The 22,015-nt window shown below is 44.6% G+C and overlaps 2 protein-coding genes across 6 annotated transcripts in view; both read right to left on the minus strand.

The window, feature by feature from the left end:
• Positions 1–22,015, minus strand: part of LOC119856331 (class I histocompatibility antigen, F10 alpha chain-like) — a 152,354-nt gene that overhangs the window by 67,834 nt on the left and 62,505 nt on the right.
• Positions 1–22,015, minus strand: part of LOC119856330 (butyrophilin subfamily 1 member A1-like) — a 56,011-nt gene that overhangs the window by 28,109 nt on the left and 5,887 nt on the right. For all 5 annotated transcript variants that reach the window (XM_038403704.2, XM_043515385.1, XM_043515387.1 and 2 more), the window contains exons 2-3: positions 21,330–21,447; positions 14,509–14,856 (exon numbers count right to left, since the gene is read on the minus strand). In XM_038403704.2, the coding sequence (XP_038259632.1) occupies positions 14,509–14,856; positions 21,330–21,444 (463 nt within the window). In that variant the 5' untranslated portion in view covers positions 21,445–21,447. The remainder of the gene's footprint in view (positions 1–14,508; positions 14,857–21,329; positions 21,448–22,015) is intronic.

Here is a 22,015-nt window from a genome sequence, read left to right on the forward strand (position 1 = left end):
TGGTTTGGTGAATCTAAGTATTAGACATAACCTCCGGTTTTGGGGATCATCTGCCCCATTTTTGGGGGGGGGCCCTGATCAAGCCATCTCAGTGCAGCCCCACTAAACACTTACAACCTGCTGTTCAGCCCAACAGTTCTTATTAAACGGGCAGACAAAACATTTGCCACGATTGTGGAAATTCTAAGAGACAATTCTATCTGGAACACACTGTTCACAATGAGATTTAATTCCTCATTTCAGTAAGGATGTGGGCAAATTGGAAAGGGGTACAGGAATGATTTAAGTTCTGGAAAAACCTATTTTACAGCAAAAGATTTAAGGAGCTCAATCTTAGAATGATTAAGAGGCGATACTATCACTGTCTATATTTACTTACATGGGGAGGAGGTTTCTGGTGTACAGGGTCCTCTAATCTACCAAGACATAGCAAGATCCAATGCTGGGAACACTGACCCCCCCAAAAAAACCAAACAAACAAAAAAAAAGGGCAGCACACATTTTTAACAGTGAGGGTAACTGACCATTGGACCAATTTATCTAGGGATGTGGATTCTCCACTATTTGCAGCTATCAATCAGGATTGCAAGTCTTTCTGCAACATATGCTGTGGTTCAACCAGGAGTTCTGGGCTTGACGCAGAAATGACTGGGTGATGTTGTGTAGTTTGTGTTATGCAGAGAGCCAGACCAGATGATCACAACGGTCCCTTTTCATAGATAAGGCCAGAAGGGACTGTTGGGATCACCTGGTCTGACACAGGCTGTAATATTTCTTTAAATTAATTCCTGTCTCATATCTAATGCAACAATTGAACTAGAGCGTATCTTTTAGAAAAACACATCCAGCCTTGACCTAAATATATCCAGTGATGGTGATGATTTCCTTTTCTGCAGGTTGATGTAATGTCACCATTAAGGAAGCAATAGGTTTCCCTAGGGGATAGTACTTCCATTCTAACCCCCATCTTCAGTCATACGTACTTTTTTCAGGGATCAGGGGGTAGCAGTCTTAGTCTAACCACAAAAACAAAGAGCCCAGTGGCATCCTCATAAATATAAAGGGAAGGGTAATCACCTTTCTGTCCACAGTGCTATAAAAGCCCTCCTGGCCTGAGGCAAAACCCTTTCAGCTGTAATGGGTTAAGAAGCTAGGATAACCTTGCTGGCACCTTACCAAAATGGCCAATGAGGGGACAATACACTTTCAAAGCTGGAGGGGGAAGTAGGGGAAAAGAGACAAAGGGTCTGTGTGTGATGCTTCTGCTGGGAACAGATCAGGAATGCAGCTCAGAACTCCTGTAAAAAAAGTTAGTAAGTAATCTAGCTAGAAATGTTTCAGAGTAGCAGCCGTGTTAGTCTGGATTCGCAAAAAGAAGAGGACTTGTGGCACCTTAGAGACTAACAAATTTATTTGAGCACAAGCTTTCGTGAGTTACAGCTCACTTCATCGGATACATTTGGTGGAAAATACAGTAGGGAGATATACATGCACACACATGCGCACACCCACAAAAAAAGGAGAGTGATCACTTAAGATGAGCCATCACCAGCGGGGGGGGGGGGGGGGAAGAGGAGGAAAACCTTTCATAGTGACAAGCAAGGTGGGCCATTTCTAGCAGTTAAAAAGAACATCTGAGGAACAGTGGGGGGTGGGGTGGGGGGAGAAATAACATGGGGAAATAGGCTTGAATAGAGACTGGGAGTGGATGAGTCATTACACAAAGTAAAACTAAGTTAATTGTATCCAGTTTGCAAATTAATTCCAATTCAGCAGTCTCTTGCTGGAGTCTATTTTTGAAGTTTTTTGTTGAAGGATAACCACTCTCAGGTCTAATCGAGTGACTGGAGAGATTGAAGTGTTCTCAGATTGGTTTTTGAATGTTATAATTCTGGATGTCCGATTTGTGTCCATTTATTCATTTACGTAGAGACTGTCCAGTTTGACCAATGTACATGGCAGAGGGGCATTGCTGGCACATGATGGCATATATCACATTGGTAGATGCGCAGGTGAACGAGCCTCTGAGTGTGGCTGATGTGATTAGGCCCTATGATGGTGTCCCCTGAATAGATATGTGGGCAGAGTCGGCAATGGGCTTTGTTGCAAGGATAGGTTCCTGGGTTAGTGGTTCTGTTGTGTGGTGTGTGGTTGCTGGTGAGTATTTGCTTCAGATTGGGGGGCTGTCTGTAAGCAAGGACTGGCCTGTCTCCCAAGATCTGTGAGAGTGATGGGTCGTCCTTCAGGATAGGTTGTAGATCCTTGATGATGTGTTGGACAGGTTTTAGTTGGGGGCTGAAGGGGATGGCTAGTGGCGTTCTGTTGTTTTCTTTGTTGGGCCTGTCCTGTAGTAGGTGACTTCTGGGTACTCTTCTGGCTCTCAGTGTGTATTGTAGTTGTAAGAATGCACGATAGAGATCTTGTAGGTGTTTGTCTGAGGGGTTGGAGCAAATGAGGTTATATCGTAGAGCTTGGCTGTAGACAATGGATTGTGTGGTGTGATCTGGATGAAAGTTAGAGGCATGTAGGTAGGAATAGTAGTCAGTAGGTTTCCGATATAGGGTGGTGTTTTATGTGACCATTGCTTATTAGCACTGTAGTGTCCAGGAAGTGGATCTCTTGTGTGGACTGGTCCAGGCTGAGGTTGATGGTGAGATGGAAATTGTTGAAATCCTGGTGGAATTCCTCAAAGGCTTCTTTTTCATGGGTCCAGATGATGAAGATATCAATGTAGTGCAAGTAGAGTAGGGGCATTAGGGCATGAGAGCTGTTGTTCTAAGTCAGCCATAAAAATGTTGGCATACTGTGGGGCCATGCGGGTACCCATCGCAGTGCTGCTGATTTGAAGGTATACATTGTCCCCAAATGTGAAATAGTTATGGGTGAGGACAAAGTCACAAAGTTCTGCCACCAGGTTAGCTGTGACATTATCGGGGATACTGTTCCTGACGGCTTGTAGCCCATCTTTGTGTGGAATGGTGGTGTAGAGGGCTTCTACATCCATAGTGGCTAGGATGGTGTTTTTAGGAAGATCACCAATGGACTGTAGTTTCCTCAGGAAATCGGTGGTGTCTCGAAGATAGCTGGGAGTGCTGGTAATGTAGGGCCTGAGGAGGGAGTCTACATAGCTAGACAATCCTGCTGTCAGGGTGCCAATGCCTGAGATGATGGGGCATCCAGGATTTCCAGGTTTATGGATCTTGGGTAGCAGATAGAATACCCCTGGTCGGGGTTCTAGGGGTGTGTCTGTGCGGATTTGTTCTTGTGCTTTTTCAGGGAGTTTCTTGAGCAAATGGTGTAAGTTTCCTTTGGTAACCCTCAGTGGGCTCAGAGGGTAATGGCTTGTAGAAAGTGGTGTTGGAGAGCTGCCTAGTAGCCTCTTGTTCATAATCCGACCTATTCATGATGACGACAGCACCTCCTTTGTCAGCCTTTTTGATTATGATGTCAGAGTTATTTCTGAGGCTGTGGATGGCACTGTGTTCTGCACGACTGAGGTTGTGGAGCAAGTGATGCAGAACGCCACTAGCCCCCGCAACGCATCATCAAGGATCTACAACCTATCCTGAAGGACGACCCATCACTCTCACAGATCTTGGGAGACAGGCCAGTCCTTGCTTACAGACAGACCCCCAACCTGAAGCAAATACTCACCAGCAACCACACAACAGAACCACTAACCCAGGAACATATCCTTGCAACAAAGTCCGTTGCCAACTGTGTCCACATGTCCACTGAATAGATACCATCATAAGGCCTAATCACATCAGCCACACTATCAGAGGCTTGTTCACCTGCGCATCTACCAATGTGATATATGCCATCATGTGCCAGCAATGCCCCTCTGCCATGTACATTGGTCAAACTGGACAGTCTACATAAAAGAATAAATGGACACAAATCAGATGTCAAGAATTATAACATTCAAAAACTAGTTCGAGAACACTTCAATCTCTCTGGTCACTCGATCACAGACCTAAGAGTGGCTATCCTTCAACAAAAAAGCTTCAAAAACAGACTCCAACGAGAGACTGCTGAATTGGAATTAATTTGCAAACTGGATACGATTAACTTAGGCTTGAATAGAGACTGGGAGTGGATGGGTCATTACACAAAGTAAAACTATTTCCCCATGTTATTTCTCCCCTCACCCCACCCCCCACTGTTCCTCAGATGTTCTTGTTAACTGCTGGAATTAGCCTACCTTGCTTGTCACCATGAAAGGTTTTCCTCCTCCCCCCTGCAGATGATGGCCCATCTTAAGTGATCACTCTCCTTACAGTGTGTGATAAAACCCATTGTTTCATGTTCTGTGTGTGTGCGCACACACACACACCTCCCCACTGTATTTTCCACCGAATGTATCCGATGAAGTGAGCTGTAGCTCACAAATGCTTATGCTCAAATAAATATTTGTTAGCCTCTAAGGTGCCACAAGTACAAGTACTCCTTTTCTTCTACCTAGAAATGTGTTAGATTTCCTTTTGTTTAATGGCTGGTAAGATAGCTGTGCTGAATGGAATGTATATTCCTGTTTGTGTCTTTTTGTAACTTAATGTTTTGCCTAGAGGGATTCTCTATGTTTTGAATCCCGATTTTACAGAGGGGATTCTTTTACCTTTTCTTTAATTAAAATTCTTCTAAGTACCTGATTGATTTTTCATTTTTCTTAAGATCCAAGGGTTTGGATCTGTGTTCACCTAGGCAAATTGGTGCAGATTTTTATCAAGCCTTCCCCAGGAAAGGGGGTATAGGGCTTGGGGGAAAGACATCTCCAAGAGGGCTCTTTCCCTGTTCTTTGTTTAACAAACTCGTTGGTACTATAGGATTCAAGGACAAGGCAAAAGTTTGTATCTTGAAGAAGTTTTCAACCTACACATAAGCTTAGGGGGTCTTTGTACCCTAGAGTTCAGAGTGGGGAAGGAATCTTAACATTTATTTGAGCATGAGCTTTCGTGGGTAAAAAGCTCACTTCAGATGCATGAAGTGAAAAATCAGAGATGCAGACAAATATACTAGCACATGAAGAGAAGGGAGTTACCTCACAAGTGGAGAGCCAGTGTTGACAGGGCCAATTCAATCAGGATTGATGTAGTCCACTTCCAATAACTGATGAGGAGGTGTCAATTTGAGAAGAGGCAAAGCTGCTTTTGTAGTGAACCAGCCACTCCCAGTCCCTATTCAAGCCCAAATTAATGGTGTTAAATTTGCAAATGAATTTTAGTTCTGTTTCTCTTTGAAGTCTGTTTCTGAAGTTTTTTTTGTTTAAGTATGGCTACTTTTAAATCTGTTATAGAATGTCCAGGAAGATTGAAGTGTTCTCCCACTGGCTTTTGTATGTTACCATTCCTGATATCCGATTTGTGTCCATTTATTCCTTTACGTAGAGACTGCCTGGTTTGGCCAATGTACATGGCAGAGGGGCATTGCTGGCACAAGATGGCATAGATCACATTAGTAGACATGCAGGTGAATGAGCCTCTGATGGTGTGGCTGGGTCCTCTGATGGCGTCGCTAGAGTAGATATTGGGACAGAGTAGGCAACAAGGTTTGCTACAGGGATTGGTTCCTGGGTTAGTGTTTCTATGGTGTGGTGTGTAGTTGCTGGTGAGTATTTGTTTCAGGATGTGGGGCTGTCTGCAAGCCCTAAGATACAATTGAATTTGCTCCAATCCCTCAGACAGAGACAAACACCTACAAGATCTTTGTCAAGCATTCTTAAAAACTACAATACCCACCTGGGGAAGTGAGGAAACAGATTGACAGAGTGAGATGGGTACCCAGAAGTCACCTACTACAGGACAGGACCAACAAGGAAAACAGAACACCACTGGCCATCATGTACAGCCTCGAGCTAAAAACCTCTCCAGCACATCAATGATCTACAACCTATCCTGGAAAATGACCCTTCCTTCTCCCAGACCTTGGAGGCAGGCCAGTCCTCGCTTACAACTTTGGGTTTGTACTCCAAGAGGCAGGGAGGAGGGTGGATATCTGGGTGCTGTGGCAAGTCCCTTTAGCCGAGTCTTCTCAGAGTGGATCTCTGTCTCTGTGCAGCTGGGTGGGGCCCTGCCTGCATGTTCTTGGCTGGAGGGAGCCTAGCCCAGGAAATGGAGGGCCCAAGCTGGAAGAAGAGTCTGTCTCGGTGGTGTCCCAGGACCTGAAGGGACATCCCAAGGGGTCCAACCTGTCACACTATACTTCTCCCACCTACACCCAGGCTCCTTCCCAGCAGTCACTTCCCTCTCCCTCAACTCCTCCGTTACCCTGACTTCCTCAAGTCTTTGCCCTGCTTCTGAGTGGTGCAGGAAACATGGTCCTGCAGTGTAGTTTATATGAATTATTGCTCAGATTCTGTAATATGGCTAATAAGAAATCAATTTGTCAAAAACAAAATTTCCTGAAGTTTCCTGAATTTCCTCTCATTTTCTGTATTGTTGCATATATACTTGCCAACAGGTATTTTGAAATAAATTCCCAAAATTATATTGTATTAGTTTGAAAAATATGCAGAATTTTATAATATTGTGCACAGAATTTTTAACTTATTGCAGAATTCCCCCAGGAGTAAAAGACATGCTTATTGATACTTCAGCTTTGAAATGGTACTGCATTGCTTTCCAGTCCTAGACAATCCAGGAAATTTTTGGAGAGAGTGGTGAGGACAACTTTCTGGTCCATGTGCTGGAGGAACCAACTAGGGGCCAAGCTCCTCTTGATCTGCTGATCACAAACGGGGAAGAATTGATAGGGGCAGTAGAAGTGGGTGGCAACTTGAGCAGCAGTGACCAAGAGATGGTAGAGTTCAGGATCCTGACAAAAGGAAGAAAGGAGAGCAGCAGAATATGGACCCTGGACTTCAGAAAAGGATCCCCTGAGAGGCTAATAAGAGGGAAAAGGAGTCCAGGAGAGCTGGCTGTATTTTAAACTTAATTGACTAACCTGATTGCCTTCTATGATGAGATAACTGGCTTTGTAGATGAGAGGAAAGCAGTGGATGTGTTATTCCTTGACTTTAGAAAAGCTTTTGATACAGTCTCCCACAATATTCTTGTCAGCAAGACACAGTATGGGCTGGATGAATGGACTATAAGGTGGATAAAAAGTAATCTGATGAGGTTCAACAAGGACGAGTGCAGAATCCTGCACTTAGGATGGAAGAATCACTGCACTGCTACAGACTAGGGACAGAGTGGCTAGGCAGCAGTTCTGCAGAAAAGGATCTAGGGGTTACAGTGGATGAGAAGCTGGATATCAGTCAGCAGTGTGCCCTTGTTGCCAAGAAGGCTAACGATAATTTGAGCTGTATAAGTAGGAGCATTGCCAGCAGATAGAGGGATGTGATCATTCCCCTCTATTTGACATTGGTGAGGCCTCATCTAGAGTACTGTGTCCAGTTTTGGACCCTGTACTACAAGGATGTGGAAAAGTTGGAAAGAGTCCAGCGGAGGGCAACAAAAGTGATTAGGGGACTGGAGCACATGATTTATGAGGAGAGGCTGAGGAGACTGGGATTGTTTAGTCTGCAGAAAAGAATGAGGCAGGATTTGACAGCTGCTTTCAACTACCTGAAAAAGGGGGGGGTCCAAAGAGGATGGATCTAGACTGTTCTCAGTGGTACCAGGTGATAGAATGAATAATGGTCTCAAGTTGCAGTGGGGGAGGTTTAGGTTGGATATTAGGAAAGACTTTTTCCACTAGGAGGGTGGTGAAGCCCTGGAATGTGTTACCTAGGGAGGTGGTGGAATCTCCTTCCTTGACAAAGCCCTGGCTGGGATGATTTAGTTGGGGTTGGTCCTGCTTTGAGCAGGGGGTTGGACTAGATGACCTCCCGAGGTCCCTTCCAACCCTGATATTCTAAGAAAGAAGCCTTATTGAAAACACAGGAACAAACCATCCCAATGTGCGGAAAGAATAGCAAATATGTCAGGCGACCAGCTTGGCTTTACAGTGAAATCTTCAGTGATCTTACACACAAAAAGGAAGCTTAGAAGAGGAAACTTGGATTGATGACTAGGGAGGAGTATAAAAATATTGATTGAGCATGCAGGTGTGTAATCAGGAAGGCCAAAGCACAAATGGAGTTGCCACCAACAAGAAGGGTTTATAGAGGTATATGTGGGACCCTTACTGAATGAGGGAGGCAACCTTGTGAGAATGATGTGGAAAAAGCTAATGTACTCAATGCTTTCTTTGCCTCTGTCTTCACAGACAAGATCAGCTCCCAGACTATTGCACTGGGCAGCACAGTATGGGAAGGAGGTGAGCAGCCCTCAGTGGTGAAAGAACAGATTAAGGACTATTTAGAAAAGCTGGACATGCATAAGTCCATGGGGCTGGATCTAATGCATCTGAGGGAGTTGGCTGATGTGATTGCAGAGCTATTGGCCATTATCTTTGAAAACTCATGGCAATCAGGGGAGGTCCTGGACAATTGGAAAAAAGGCAAATACAGTGTCCATCTTTAAGAAGAGCGAAGAAGGGGGATCTGGGGAACTACAGACTGGTCAACCTCACCTCAGTCCTGGAAAAAATCATGAAGCAGATCCTCAGGGAATCCATTTTGAAGCACTTGGAGGAGAGGAAAGTGATCAGGAACTGTCACCATGGATTCACCAAGGTCAAGTCATGCCTGTCCAACCTGATTGCCTTCTATGAAGAGATAACTGGATCTTTGAATATGGGGAAGCAATGGACCTGATCTATCTTGACTTTAGTAAACCTTTTGCTACTGTTTCCCCACAGTATTCTTGCCAGCAAGACTTATGGATAGGATGGACAGACTATAAAGTGGATAGAAAGCTGGCTAGATCATCAGGTTGAATGGGTAGTGATCTACGGCTTGATGTCTAGTTGACTGCTGGTATCAAGCAGAGTGTGCCAGGAGTCGGTCTTGTTCAATAACTCCATGAATGATTGGGATGAGATGGATTGTGCCTTCAGCAAGTTGGCAGATGACACTAAGCTGGGGGGGAGAGGTAGATATGCTGGAGGGTAGAGATAGGGTCCAAAGTGACCTAGACAAATTGGAGGTCAAAAGAAATCTGAGGTTCAACAAGAGTCCTGCACTTAGGAAGGAAGAATCCTGTGCACTGCTATAGGCTGGGGACTGACTGGCTAAGCACTAGTTCTGCAGAAAGGGACCTGGTGATTATAGTGGATGAGAAGCTGGATGACTAACATGAAAGGGAAGGGAGTCCAGGAGAGCTGGCTGTATTTCAAGGAATCCCTGTTGAGGTTACAGGGACAAACCATCCCGATGAGTCGAAAGAATAGTAAATATGGCAGGCGACCAGCTTGGCTTAATGGTGAAATCCTAGCGGATCTTAAACATAAAAAAGAAGCTTACAAGAGTGGAAGGTTGGACATATGACCAGGGAAGAGTATAAAAATATTGCTCGGGCATGTAGGAAAGATATCAGGAGGGCCAAATCGCACCTGGAGCTGCAGCTAGCAAGAGATGTCAAGAGTAACAAGAAGGGTTTCTTCAGGTATGTTGGCAACAAGAAGAAAGCCAAGGAAAGTGTGGGCCCCTTACTGAATGAGGGAGGCAAGCTAGTGACAGAGGATGTGGAAAAAGCTAATGTACTCAATGCTTTTTTTGCCTCTGTTTTCACTAACAAGGTCAGCTCCCAGACTGCTGTGCTGGGCATCACAAAATGGGGAAGAGATGGCCAGCCCTCTGTAGAGATAGAGGTGGTTAGGGACTATTTAGAAAAGCTGGACGTGCACAAGTCCATGGGGCCGGACGAATTGCATCCGAGAGTGCTGAAGGAATTGGCGGCTGTGATTGCAGAGCCCTTGGCCATTATCTTTGAAAACTCGTGGCGAACGGGGGAAGTCCCGGATGACTGGAAAAAGGCTAATGTAGTGCCCATCTTTAAAAAAGGGAAGAAGGAGGATCCTGGGAACTACAGGCCGGTCAGCCTCACCTCAGTCCCTGGAAAAATCATGGAGCAGGTCCTCAAAGAATCAATCCTGAAGCACTTAGAGGAGAGGAAAGTGATCAGGAACAGTCAGCATGGATTCACCAAGGGAAGGTCATGCCTGACTAATCTAATCGCCTTTTATGATGAGATTACTGGTTCTGTGGATGAAGGGAAAGCAGTGGATGTATTGTTTCTTGACTTTAGCAAAGCTTTTGACACGGTCTCCCACAGCATTCTTGTCAGCAAGTTAAGGAAGTATGGGCTGGATGAATGCACTATAAGGTGGGTAGAAAGCTGGCTAGATTGTCGGGCTCAACGGGTAGTGATCAATGGCTCCATGTCTAGTTGGCAGCCGGTGTCAAGTGGAGTGTCCCAGGGGTCGGTCCTGGGGCCCGTTTTGTTCAATATCTTCATAAATGATCTGGAGGATGGTGTGGATTGCACTCTCAGCAAATTTGCGGATGATACTAAACTGGGAGGAGTGGTAGATACGCTGGAGGGGAGGGATAGGATACAGAAGGACCTAGACAAATTGGAGGATTGGGCCAAAAGAAATCTAATGAGGTTCAATAAGGATAAATGCAGGGTCCTGCACTTAGGATGGAAGAATCCAATGCACCGCTACAGACTAGGGACCGAATGGCTCGGCAGCAGTTCTGCGGAAAGGACCTAGGGGTGACAGTGGACGAGAAGCTGGATATGAGTCAGCAGTGTGCCCTTGTTGCCAAGAAGGCCAATGGCATTTTGGGTTGTATAAGTAGGGGCATAGCGAGCAGATCGAGGGACGTGATCGTTCCCCTCTATTCGACACTGGTGAGGCCTCATCTGGAGTACTGTGTCCAGTTTTGGGCCCCACACTACAGGAAGGATGTGGATAAATTGGAAAGAGTACAACGAAGGGCAACAAAAATGATTAGGGGTCTAGAGCACATGACTTATGAGGAGAGGCTGAGGGAGCTGGGATTGTTTAGTCTGCAGAAGAGAAGAATGAGGGGGGATTTGATAGCTGCTTTCAACTACCTGAAAGGGGGTTTCAAAGAGGATGGCTCTAGACTGTTCTCAATGGTAGCAGATGACAGAACGAGGAGTAATGGTCTCAAGTTGCAATGGGGGAGGTTTAGATTGGATATTAGGAAAAACTTTTTCACTAAGAGGGTGGTGAAACACTGGAATGCGTTACCTAGGGAGGTGGTAGAATCTCCTTCCTTAGAGGTTTTTAAGGTCAGGCTTGACAAAGCCCTGGCTGGGATGATTTAACTGGGACTTGGTCCTGCTTTGAGCAGGGGGTTGGACTAGATGACCTTCTGGGGTCCCTTCCAACCCTGATATTCTATGATTCTATGAGTCAGCAGTGTGCCCCTGTTGCCAAGAAGGCCAATGGCATATTGGGCTGCATTAGTAGGGGCATTGCCAGCAGATCGAGGGAAGTGATTATTCCCCTCTATTTAGCACCAGTGAGGCCACATCTGGAGTACTGCATCCAGTTTTGGACCCCCACTACAGAAAGAATGTGGGCAAATTGAAGAAAGTCCTGCAGAGGGCAATGAAAATGATTAAGGGGCTGGGGCACCTGATTTACAAGGAGAGGCTGAGGGAACTGGGTTTAATTTAGTCTTCAGAAGAGAAGAGTGAGGGGGGATTTTATAGCAGCCTTCAACTACCTGAAGGGGGGGTTCCAAAGAGGATGGAGTTAGGCTGTTCTCAGTGGTAGCAGATGACAGAACAAGGAGTAATGGTCTCAAGTTGCAGCAGGGGAGGTCTAGGTTGGATATTAGGAAACACTTTCACAGGGAGGGTGGTGAAGCACTGGAATGGGTTACCTAGGGAGGTGATGGAATCTCCATCCTGAGGGGTTTTTAAGATCTAGCTTGACAAAGCCCTGGCTCGGATGATTTAGTTGGTGTTTGTCCTGCAAGAGCAGGGCGTTGGACTAGATGACCTCTTGAGGTCTCTTCCAACCCTATGATTCTAGGCGGCACAGATAGGTACCTAGGGTGCTGTGCTGTTAGCTTGTTTGCTGTAACCGGCTACGGACTGGTGTGGGAAAGTGTCCTACCATGGAGTAAAAATTAAGGCTGGCTCCCTAGAAACCTTCAGAACAGAATTATATAGAGTAACTCCTTGAAATTTTCCTTTAGATATCCCCATACAATACAATTCCTCTGTATATAATCTGCTCCTCATGCCCTCCCCTCCTCTCTGCATAACTGTGCATATAAGAGCCTGGAAAGTAGATACCACTCAACCTCTAGCTATATGACTAGGAAAAGGAAAAAAAAAAACACAATTAAAAATCAGTACTTCTGTCCTTCAGACTTGGGATTGGGGCAGGTGGCAATGGCTCCATTTACAAATTGTAATGAAAAAAAATGCAGACTTACCTGATGTTCCTTCATGTGCTCCTGCATGCGCATCTGCGGGGGAATGGCTAGACTGCGGCAGAGTCTCAAAAAGATCCTGGCTCACAGTGTAGCTGGGTCCCCCTGCCACAGATTTCCTATTCTGCTCCTCCTCCTTGCTGTTCACAGTTATGGGCTGTGTTTCAGGCTCCTTGGAGGTATCCATGGTGTTCAGCAGGGTCTCTGCCACATATGGCATGTAGCTCCTTGCAAAAGCGGCAGGTCTGCAACTTGGCTCCAGAAGGACAGTTGGCCTTCTTGACTTTGTTATGCCCGCAGCAGTTCCTTCACTTTCACGTGGCTCTGCTGCTGATCTTTGTCATACTCCTTCTCGTGCAACCCCCAGGCAATCTGCTGGTCAAGGTCCACATCTGACTGTTCCATAGCTGTGCCTGCATAGCTTCTTCTCCAATAAGCCCAGGAGATCCAACACCTCCAGTTTACTCCAGGCAGGCATGTGTCCAGAGCATGTAACTGGCCTAGTTGTTTGGGCAGTTGCACACAAGGGACAGCTGGTATGCTCACCAAGCTGGGAAATCAGGAAAAGACATTTCAAAAATGCCTGGTGCTTTTAAAGGGGCATGGCTTCCAGTCTGTGACCTAGGCACTGGAGTTCATAACTGTGGATAGAGCAGCCACTTCTGGCATAGTGAGAAGGTTTCTGGAGGACTTCTAGGGTTGACATAGGCCATGGGGTATCTGCTCTTGCACTTCATCTATCTTACTAGGTTGCTCCTAGCTCTAGACCTTTTGGGGAGGTGGTGTTATTATGTTGATGTAATGGACTGTTTACATCAGAAAGAGACCATCGTAAATGTAGACGTGCACTACTAGGCTGATGCAAGGCAATTTTTATCAATTTAGCTTTTGAGTTTAGACTAGGCCTTAGGAAACCCACTGTGAAATCCGGAAACCCACTGTGAAATCTAGAAATAGAACTGGATTACACCTGCCGGAACACCTTGAATGGAAATGACCTGCATTTTCTAGCACAAGAAACCAGTCATTACAGCTACCAAACTGAGACTGACCCCACTTGCACATCAGCTCCAAATGATAAGTAGCAAATAGAAAATAAAAAAAAAAAAGTGTCTTTTACTCAAGTAAAAGCTTGGCTCTTTTAAGCTAAGTGGTTTTTTTTCCTGAAAAATGTTTACTGGAGTTAAAGGCCTGTGAATATCTTTCAGGGTATAATGTGCACGTGTGTTTTGCTAACAAGGCTAACCTTGGGTCTTGAAAAATACTAAGTCGATAGACCTGAGGCTGCAAGAACTCATAAAATCAGGCTAGCACTATCTGGGACAGAAACTTTCTGTGCTGTAAGCAAGCAAAACTGAGAGAAACCAGGTGCATTTCATACTTATCAGCCTAGCAGTAATACACATTTTGTGCTCAAAAGAAGTTGACATATGCTTACAAAGAGGGGAAAGAGTTTAAATTTGCTTTTATACTAAAGATTTCTACAACTGTTTGAACCTTTGGTTAATGTGGCATAAGAACCAACTGTACTGATTAGCTTCCAGAGTGACAAAAATAGCTTAAAACCATTATTTTAATATTATATTTGGAGTTTAACATGTGTGTGTTCCTTCTAGGAAGATTACTTTGAAACATTCCAATAAATGGTAAGGAGACTTGGGCAATACCATAACAATATAAAACGTGAAATGGTTAAATAATTTTAACTAATAAATTATTTGTACCAGCTTTCTCATGGTTCTCTTTTATTTTTTTTTTTTTTAACATCGCTTAACTTTAGCTAAAGCACTAGAGAGATTGTGTAAGGTATAAGCTTTATTAGACTCGTATTTTAAGGCCAGAAGGGACCATCGTGACCATCTAGTCTGATCTCTTGCACATCAGAGGCCACAGAACCTCATCCACCCACTTCTGTAATAGACCCAAAGTTAAAGTAGATTTTTAAGAGAATATGAAAATACTGAAATAAGAATAAAGATGGTTATGTGACAACCTTCACAAAACTTAGAATCTTAGAATATCAGGGTTGGAAGGGACCTCAGGAGATCATCTAGTCCAACCCCCTGCTCAAAGCACAACCAATCCCCAACTAAATAATAAACTTAAGTCAATGTTCACCTGACAGCAACTAAATGTCAATTTTCTTCTAAAATGTGGCAACCCTAATTGGGAGAATCCACAGATCAGCCCGAACTACTGACCTGCCACCTTCAGCTCCAACAAGGCTGCTCCATAGAAGGTGCTAGACTGAAAGAAGCAGCTGTACTGTCCTTCGTCAGCAGGCCTAATGCTGTGTATTCTCAGGACAACGCTTCCCTCAGTGATGTTCTCTCTCAGCAGCTCTGTCCTCCCCTGGAATTCCAGGATCTGCTGCTCAGGCTGGTCTTTCCCATCCTGATACAAATGGATCACTTCAGGGAAGTTGGACCGGAACCACCTCACCTCCATGTCCTCAGCATTCATCCTGGGGCTGAGGTGACAGGGCAACAGGACATCTTCACCCACAGACACCATGAGGAGTTGAGCGGGGCTGACCACTTTGAAATTCACTGTTTAAAAAAACAGGACACAGAAAATTATAGGCAAAAAAGAACAGATAAAACAGGCCATGCTTTGTATCCTGGGTGGCAGGAGGAGTCCCACAGACTGAATGTGGGGCTGGCAGCCAGAAACAATGGGGTTCTAGTCCCAGCTCCACCACTGACTCACTTTGAGGCCTTACTCTCTCTCTGCCCCATTCCTCCCCCCCCACCACGTAAGGTGGGATAATTGGGAGATCCCATGGACATTGTGAGGGTTAATGGGTGAAGTGTAAGCTCTCTGGGGCAGGGATCTGTCCTTTCTAGATGGCTGCTGCATTCTTCTGGGTGCTGTCTACATAATTATGACTAACGATTATTAGAGACAGGGAGGGATTTCTGTACATAAAAAGGAAATGAAAAGACTGAGATAGTTTGGTGTAGAGAGGACGTGAGAAACCAAGTGCTCCTTTTTGTCCTCTCTCTAATACAGGCACAAGGCATTCAGATATCAGAGGGTGCTTGGATACCTTGGTGCTGGGCATGATGCATTAACCTAGATGTAATGGATTAGAACAGTACATAAGGTCACTCACTGAATCTGAAAGGTGTTGTGTTTGAAACTGAATAAAGGGGGGGGAACCCTACACATTTCATCACTTCACTTCTCATCACTGAGGCCTTGAGATTTTTTTAACACTACTTGTCTTTAGCCATCTGTCCATAGTTCACTGTTACATGCAGGTAGTTATAGTGCAACCTAGACAACTGGGAAAAAACCCTAAATGCTGAGCTCAGTTAGACTGGACAGTTGATTGGCAACTGAACCTGTGCTGCACTGTGATTGGAGGCAAGGGTTCTGCACATTAGCATCTCTGTATATCGGTGTTCATTGGTGCACTTGGAAGTAAATTAACTACTGTATTTTATATAACAAATCCCCACCTTCAATCACCGTAAAGTGTGGGGTCAGTTGTGTAGCTCACCTTCTGCTGTACATGTGGTACATTCACGAAGGTGCAATACAGGAGGACATTTTGTTCGTCAGTTGCTGCCTGCCAGAACAACAGCTGGGAAGATTTTCCGATTGCTTCACAGGTTCATAAATTAATGTGATATCATCTGGTCAGGATGTACTGGTCTCTTCAGTGCTAGGGCAAAGCCAATGACTGGTAGGCATAGTGGAGTAGTGACACACATCAGAGCAATCGCTCCCAATGCTATGTGGGTGCATTGCAGTTTACATAGAGAAGCACTTGCACCACAAGCATGCCTACCAATTTGGAGTTGCTGGACAATGCTGTGAAGATGACATACTTTATAAAAGCTTGACCCTTGAATTCCAAGATCTTTCCCAGTCTATTAATGAGACAGGAAGCAAGCATGTTAATCTAGTGCTCCACCTGGAGGTTCGATGGCTGTCATTGGGCAAGGTCTTGGCACATTTTTTGAACTTCACTCCCAGTTCAAGGGTTTGTTGTTGTGTTTATAAACACAGAGGACCCATTCCTACTCTCTCACTACCTGCATGACATGGCCTGGCTCTCATGGCTGGACTACTTGTCAGATATATGCTCTCCTCTGAATGAGTTAAATCCAGGACTTCAATGACTCAATGCAACCATCTTCAATGTCCAGGACAAAACTGAGTCAATAAAAAGAGCTGGAATTTTAGGCTCACTGTGCAGAGAAAAAACACCAAAATGTTCCCAAACATGCATGAATGCCTGACAATGAATGAACTACAGTTGCAAGACAGTGCTAAAGATGGCAACAAGCAATAGCTCTGTGAACTGGTGATGCAATTACCGAGTACTTTCCCTCAACGGGAAAGGCATACCGATGGGTCCACTACCCTTTCACAAATTTTTCTGCAGTACCCACTGACTATACCTTGGAGGAGCACTCTGTAACCCCCATATTCCTTATCTTGTATATAATTGTGATATTACATGTAACCATGCCATGTAAGGTATTAGGGGAAAGGTTAGGATCTGCCAAAAGTAATTTCTCTATCTGTATACGTATATCAATGCATATTAAATTATGTGAGTGTGTTGTATGTTGTCACTAAAACATGCTGTAAATTGGGGAATCAGCCAGATATTAGCTCCCTCAGAGGCAACAGTAAAGAGAGTAAGCAGCACCCAGGCAGGGCAATCAACCCACCCATCAACAACCATTGTCCAGCAAAGGAACTACAATGCAGTGATGCACCTGTATGAGGCCACAGCATGGGAATTGCTCAACTTTGCCTGGGAGACTCAGCAACGTCCCCAGACATGCCTGGACTTGTGCTCCCCAAGCATATGGGACTGAGGGTATAAAAACCAAACACAGGGGCTCCTTTCTCCTTCACCCACCTATACTGAAAGCAATAAGAACACTGAACACTTAAGACTCCAACTGAGGGGACTGGCCCAGATTTCAAGAGAAATCTGTATGCTATGGGCTGCAAAATCCATTGTGGTGAGAAAACTGCTTATAGAATCATAGAAGATTAGGAAGACACCTCATGGAAGAGACCTCAGGAGGTCATCTAGACCAAGCTCCTGCTCAAAGCAGGACCGATCCCAAACTGAATCATCCCAGCCAGGGCTTTTTCAAGCCAGGCCTTAAAAACCTTTAAGGAAGGAGATTCTACCACCTCCCTAGGAAACCCATTCCAGTGCTTCACCACTTTCCTAGTGGAACAGTGTTTCCTAATATCCAGCCTAGACCTCCCCCACTGCAACTTGAGACCATTACTCCTTGTTCTGTCATCTACCACCACTGAGGCCAACTGAGCTCCATCCTCTTTAGAACCCCCCTTCAGGTAGCTGAAGGCTGCTATAAAATCCCCCCTTACTCTTCTCTTCTGCAGACTAAATAACCCCAGTTCCCTTAGCCTCTCCTCATACATCATGTGCCCCAGCCCCCTAATCATTTTCGTTGCCCTCCGACGGGCTCTCTCCAATTTTTCCTACATCCCTTCTGTAGTGGGGCCCCGAAACAGGATGCAATTCTCCAGATGTGGTCTCACCAGTGCCAAATAGAGGGGAATAATCACTTTTCTTGATCTGCTGGCAATACTCCTACTAATGCAGCCTGATATGCTGGTAACCTTCTTGGCAACAAGGGCCCACTGACTCATATCCAGCTTCTCATCCACTGTAATCCCCAGCTCCTTTTCTGCAGAACTACTGCTTAGCCCATCATTCCCCAGCCTGCAGCAATGCATGGGATTCTTTTTTCCTAAGTGCAGGACTCTGCACTTTCCTTGTTGCTTAGTCTAGTTGTTGCCCAGTCTAACAGGGTTGAGAGTTTAGACTGCATGATTATGTTTTATTTCTTTTGGTAACTAACTCTCACTTTTTGCCTCTCACTTAATACCACTTAAAAATCTCTATTTTGTAGCAAATAAACTTGTTGACCTATTTATCTTTACCAGTGAGTTTGCCTGAAGTGAATGGTAAATTGCTCAGTTATCAAAGACTGGTGTATATCCACTTTCCATTGATGAAGTGGTGAACCAATTAATAAATTGGATGGCATATTCCTGAGGTACAATTCTAGGAGGGATCTGGTTGGTGCCTCTGTGTGATTCATGAGTGCCTCTGGGAGCATTCATGTGATCTAACTGGGTGTGGGGTCTCCACATGTGGTTGTGCTGAGTGATCACAGCATCTGGAGGGGTTTGTTGCTTGTCACTAGCCAGGCATTGAGAGAGGCAGCCCAGGCTGGAGAGAGTTCAGAGGGCACAGCGGTTCCACGGTCCCAGGCTGCACCCTGGGGTATCCCATCACCCCCACACTGTTAGGATATAGATGTTCAGGCTTGTCGGTAAAGCCCTAGACTCTAAGGATTTAGGTATATTCTTATCACTTAGCTAGTTCTAGAGATACAAAAAAAAAAAAAAAAAAAAAAAAAAAAGAGTCAAAATCACAGTCTGCGTGTTTATAGCCCTTCTCTCACTAGGATAATCTAAGGCCTTGTTCTTAATCTAAACTTTTGGTTAAACAGCAGGGGCATCCATAAACTGGGAAGTGTATGGTCACATCCTCAGACATTGAAATAAGGCAAGTTTGGGCTGTTAGATGATCCAACCCATCACCTTCAGAGAAAGGGAAGAGCCTACAAAATTTAAAGAAAACTTAGTTTCATAGTATCCTGTCTGGCAAGAACTTGCTTATCAATAGTTGTGATTGTGACACCCTTAATTCTTGTTATTTTGTCTTTATGGTCCCCACTTCTCTATGTTTCTGTATGCTCTCTATCTGGTTCTTTGATTGTTTGTCTGCTGTATAATTAATTTTGCTGGGTGTAAATTAAGGTGGTGGGATGTAATTGGTTAGATCATCATGTTACAATGTTAGGATTGGTTAATTAAATTTCATTAAAATGATTGGTTGAAATATAGCTGAGAATATTACTATATAAATTGGGGGCAAACAGGAATTAAGTTGGGAAAAAAGGAATCGTTGCTTGCTGGAAGTTAATCCCAATAAATATCTAATTGTCTGCAACTTCGGACTTCGAGTATTGCCGCTCTCTGTTTACGCGAGAAGAGCCAGGGAGTGAGAGGGTGAAGGGATAAGCCCTGTCACACACCACAAGATTTGTCCATAAAAGAACATGAGAATCTTCTGGACATCTCAACTGATGGTAGACTCAGGCTGGAGTTCCAACAAAAGAGTTTTGGATCAAAACGCAAACAAGGTTCCCCTTGTCAGATAGGGCTGTCGAGGTTTTGATGCAGTTTGTTACAATTTACCTGTGTGAAAATGGATTTTCCAGTCACTCACTGGAATGAAATCAAAGTATCGTCAGCATCTTTGGGTAGAAAACCACTTACAACTCAAACTTTCATCTACCACTCCAAACATTAGTCCCTGTGCTTGAACAACCTCATTCATCACATTAATGGAGAGCAGTATTAATAAGACTGCTTAAATTGGGCAAAAGTGTACATTAAAACAAACTGTAAATGATATTGTATTATAGTCCTATGTTAGTGTGTATTATAATTTGTACATTTTGTACAATGCTTTGGTATTAAAAGGGTTAAAATATAAAGCCTGTATTCTGGCACAGGTGCATGGGCAGTGGTTAGATCTGGAAAGGGATACGCAATAAGAAAAATTTGGAGAACCTTGCTCTAACTGATGGGGAAATAGGAGGAAGTGTCCCATATTGGCAGGTTATTCCATATATGTCCATTATAGGATTTAGTTCACCTTCCTCTGAGCCATCTGGTGCTGTCCCATGTCAGAGAAAGATTACTGGACTAGATGGATGTCTGGTCTGGTCCTGTCTGGTGACTGTTTATTATTCTCTATAGAGGTATTGTTTATTATTATTTCCTATCAGCATGTAGAAAATGTGATGCAGCAATTCAGTCTTCTAAATATATTTTTTTGACATAGCCTTCAAGTGATGGCTTGGTAAGATTTTGCCCTACACTGTCGATAAAATGACCCCTAAATGCCCACTCCACTGGCTTCACTCTCACAGGTGATGTTGGTTCATAGATGGCCAATAACTGATTAAAAGGAGATGGAGGGGGTAGAATGCCAAAAGTTCTGTGCTGAACCCAGCCAATGGCTAGACTGTGTCCCCTGGCTGTGCAGGAAGCTAAGACAGCTTTCTTCCCACCTACAATAGCATCCACTCACTTTCTGAAGGGGGGTTCCCCAAAGAGAATGGAGCTTGAGTGTTCTCAGTTGTAGCAGATGACAGAACAAGGAGCAATGATCTCCCCCCTGTAACTTGAGATCTAGGCTGGCTACTAGGAAACACTATTTCACTATGAGGGTGGTGAAGCGCTGGAATGGGTTACCTAGGGAGGTGGTGGAAGCTCCTTCCCGAGAGGTTTTTAAGGTCAGGCTTGACAAAGCCCTGGCTAGGATGGTTTAGCTGGTGTTGGCCCTGCTTTGAGTAAGGGGTGGACTAGATGACCTCCTGAGGTCTCTTCTGACCCTAATCTTCTATGATTCTATGGCTGCTTTTTGCTGCTGGTGCAGCCCTATGGCAGGAAAGAATCAGCATTTGTGCTATTAAATATTGTAAAACATTTAGAATTTTAAGACCAAATTTTGCCCACAGGATCTTAAAGAACTGATTTCACACAGCAATTAATCTCTGGTCTAAGGGGAATCCTGGGATATTTTACCCAGGGAGGAACTGCCTGAGAAAAGTACATGTGACTGAAAACAGGAGTTAGAATGAAAGTACCTGTAATGTACCGTATGTACTCCTATTGATCCTCTGATGGTGACATTACGCCAATTTGCACTGTTAACACAGGAGAGGAGCAAAGAGTTTTGAGGCTGGGATTTTCAAAGGGATCAAACAGACTTAGGTGCCCAAATCCCATTGATCCTGTAGTCCCCTTTCAAGACCCTCACTAAAGCTGATTTCTCAGAATTATGTCAAGTGCCTCTGCTCCTAGTGGCATCAAAGCATAAATCCACACAGTACATGACAACACTGCATTGCCCTGCATGTGATACAGTGATTCTTACCTGAGTCTGAGGGGACAATATGCAGGACAGGGGAGAACACGATGCATAGGAAATGCAGAGGCAGATGTTTTCTATTGGGCTGGGAAGGTCCAAGAGAATTTCCACCTTTGGGCATATTCTGAGATGGGAAATAGAGGAGAAAACAGTTGGAGGAAAGATTACAATGGGGACAAACTGCACCATCTTGTAAGAAGAAATCTTTGTTTTAAAACCATTAATTGTACATTTTACAAAGCGTGCAAGTTCAGTCACACTCTGAACTACTGGGGACTTTTAACACTACAATACAAAACTCAGGTCTGACCTCCTACGTCCCCAGGGAAAACAAGACATCGTACAGCTCAGCAATTCGTGGGCACCTATCACATGCATATGACAAGGTGATGTTACGGAGATAAAAGTTAAGGTTGTGTTACAACTTGAGTGTGAGGAGTGTGGCCTGCCTACGGTGTTATTGTGCATTAAAATCCTGTGGCCCAACCCAACTACGAGCATCAGGTCAGGGTCAGGGTGGGAAAACAACCAAACCCACTTAGGCTTGGTCAGCTTTCCTCCTCCTGCCATGGGGTCAGCATAGTTGCTATTGGGTGCCTGGCTCCTATTGGCCACCACCAGAGCTGTCCATAAGGGACCCAGGTTTTTTCACACCCCTGAGTGAGAAAGTTTCAGGGCAGTAACATGCCAGT

This window comes from Dermochelys coriacea, chromosome 5 (genome assembly GCF_009764565.3).
Source record: "Dermochelys coriacea isolate rDerCor1 chromosome 5, rDerCor1.pri.v4, whole genome shotgun sequence".
NCBI classification, from domain to species: domain Eukaryota; kingdom Metazoa; phylum Chordata; order Testudines; family Dermochelyidae; genus Dermochelys; species Dermochelys coriacea.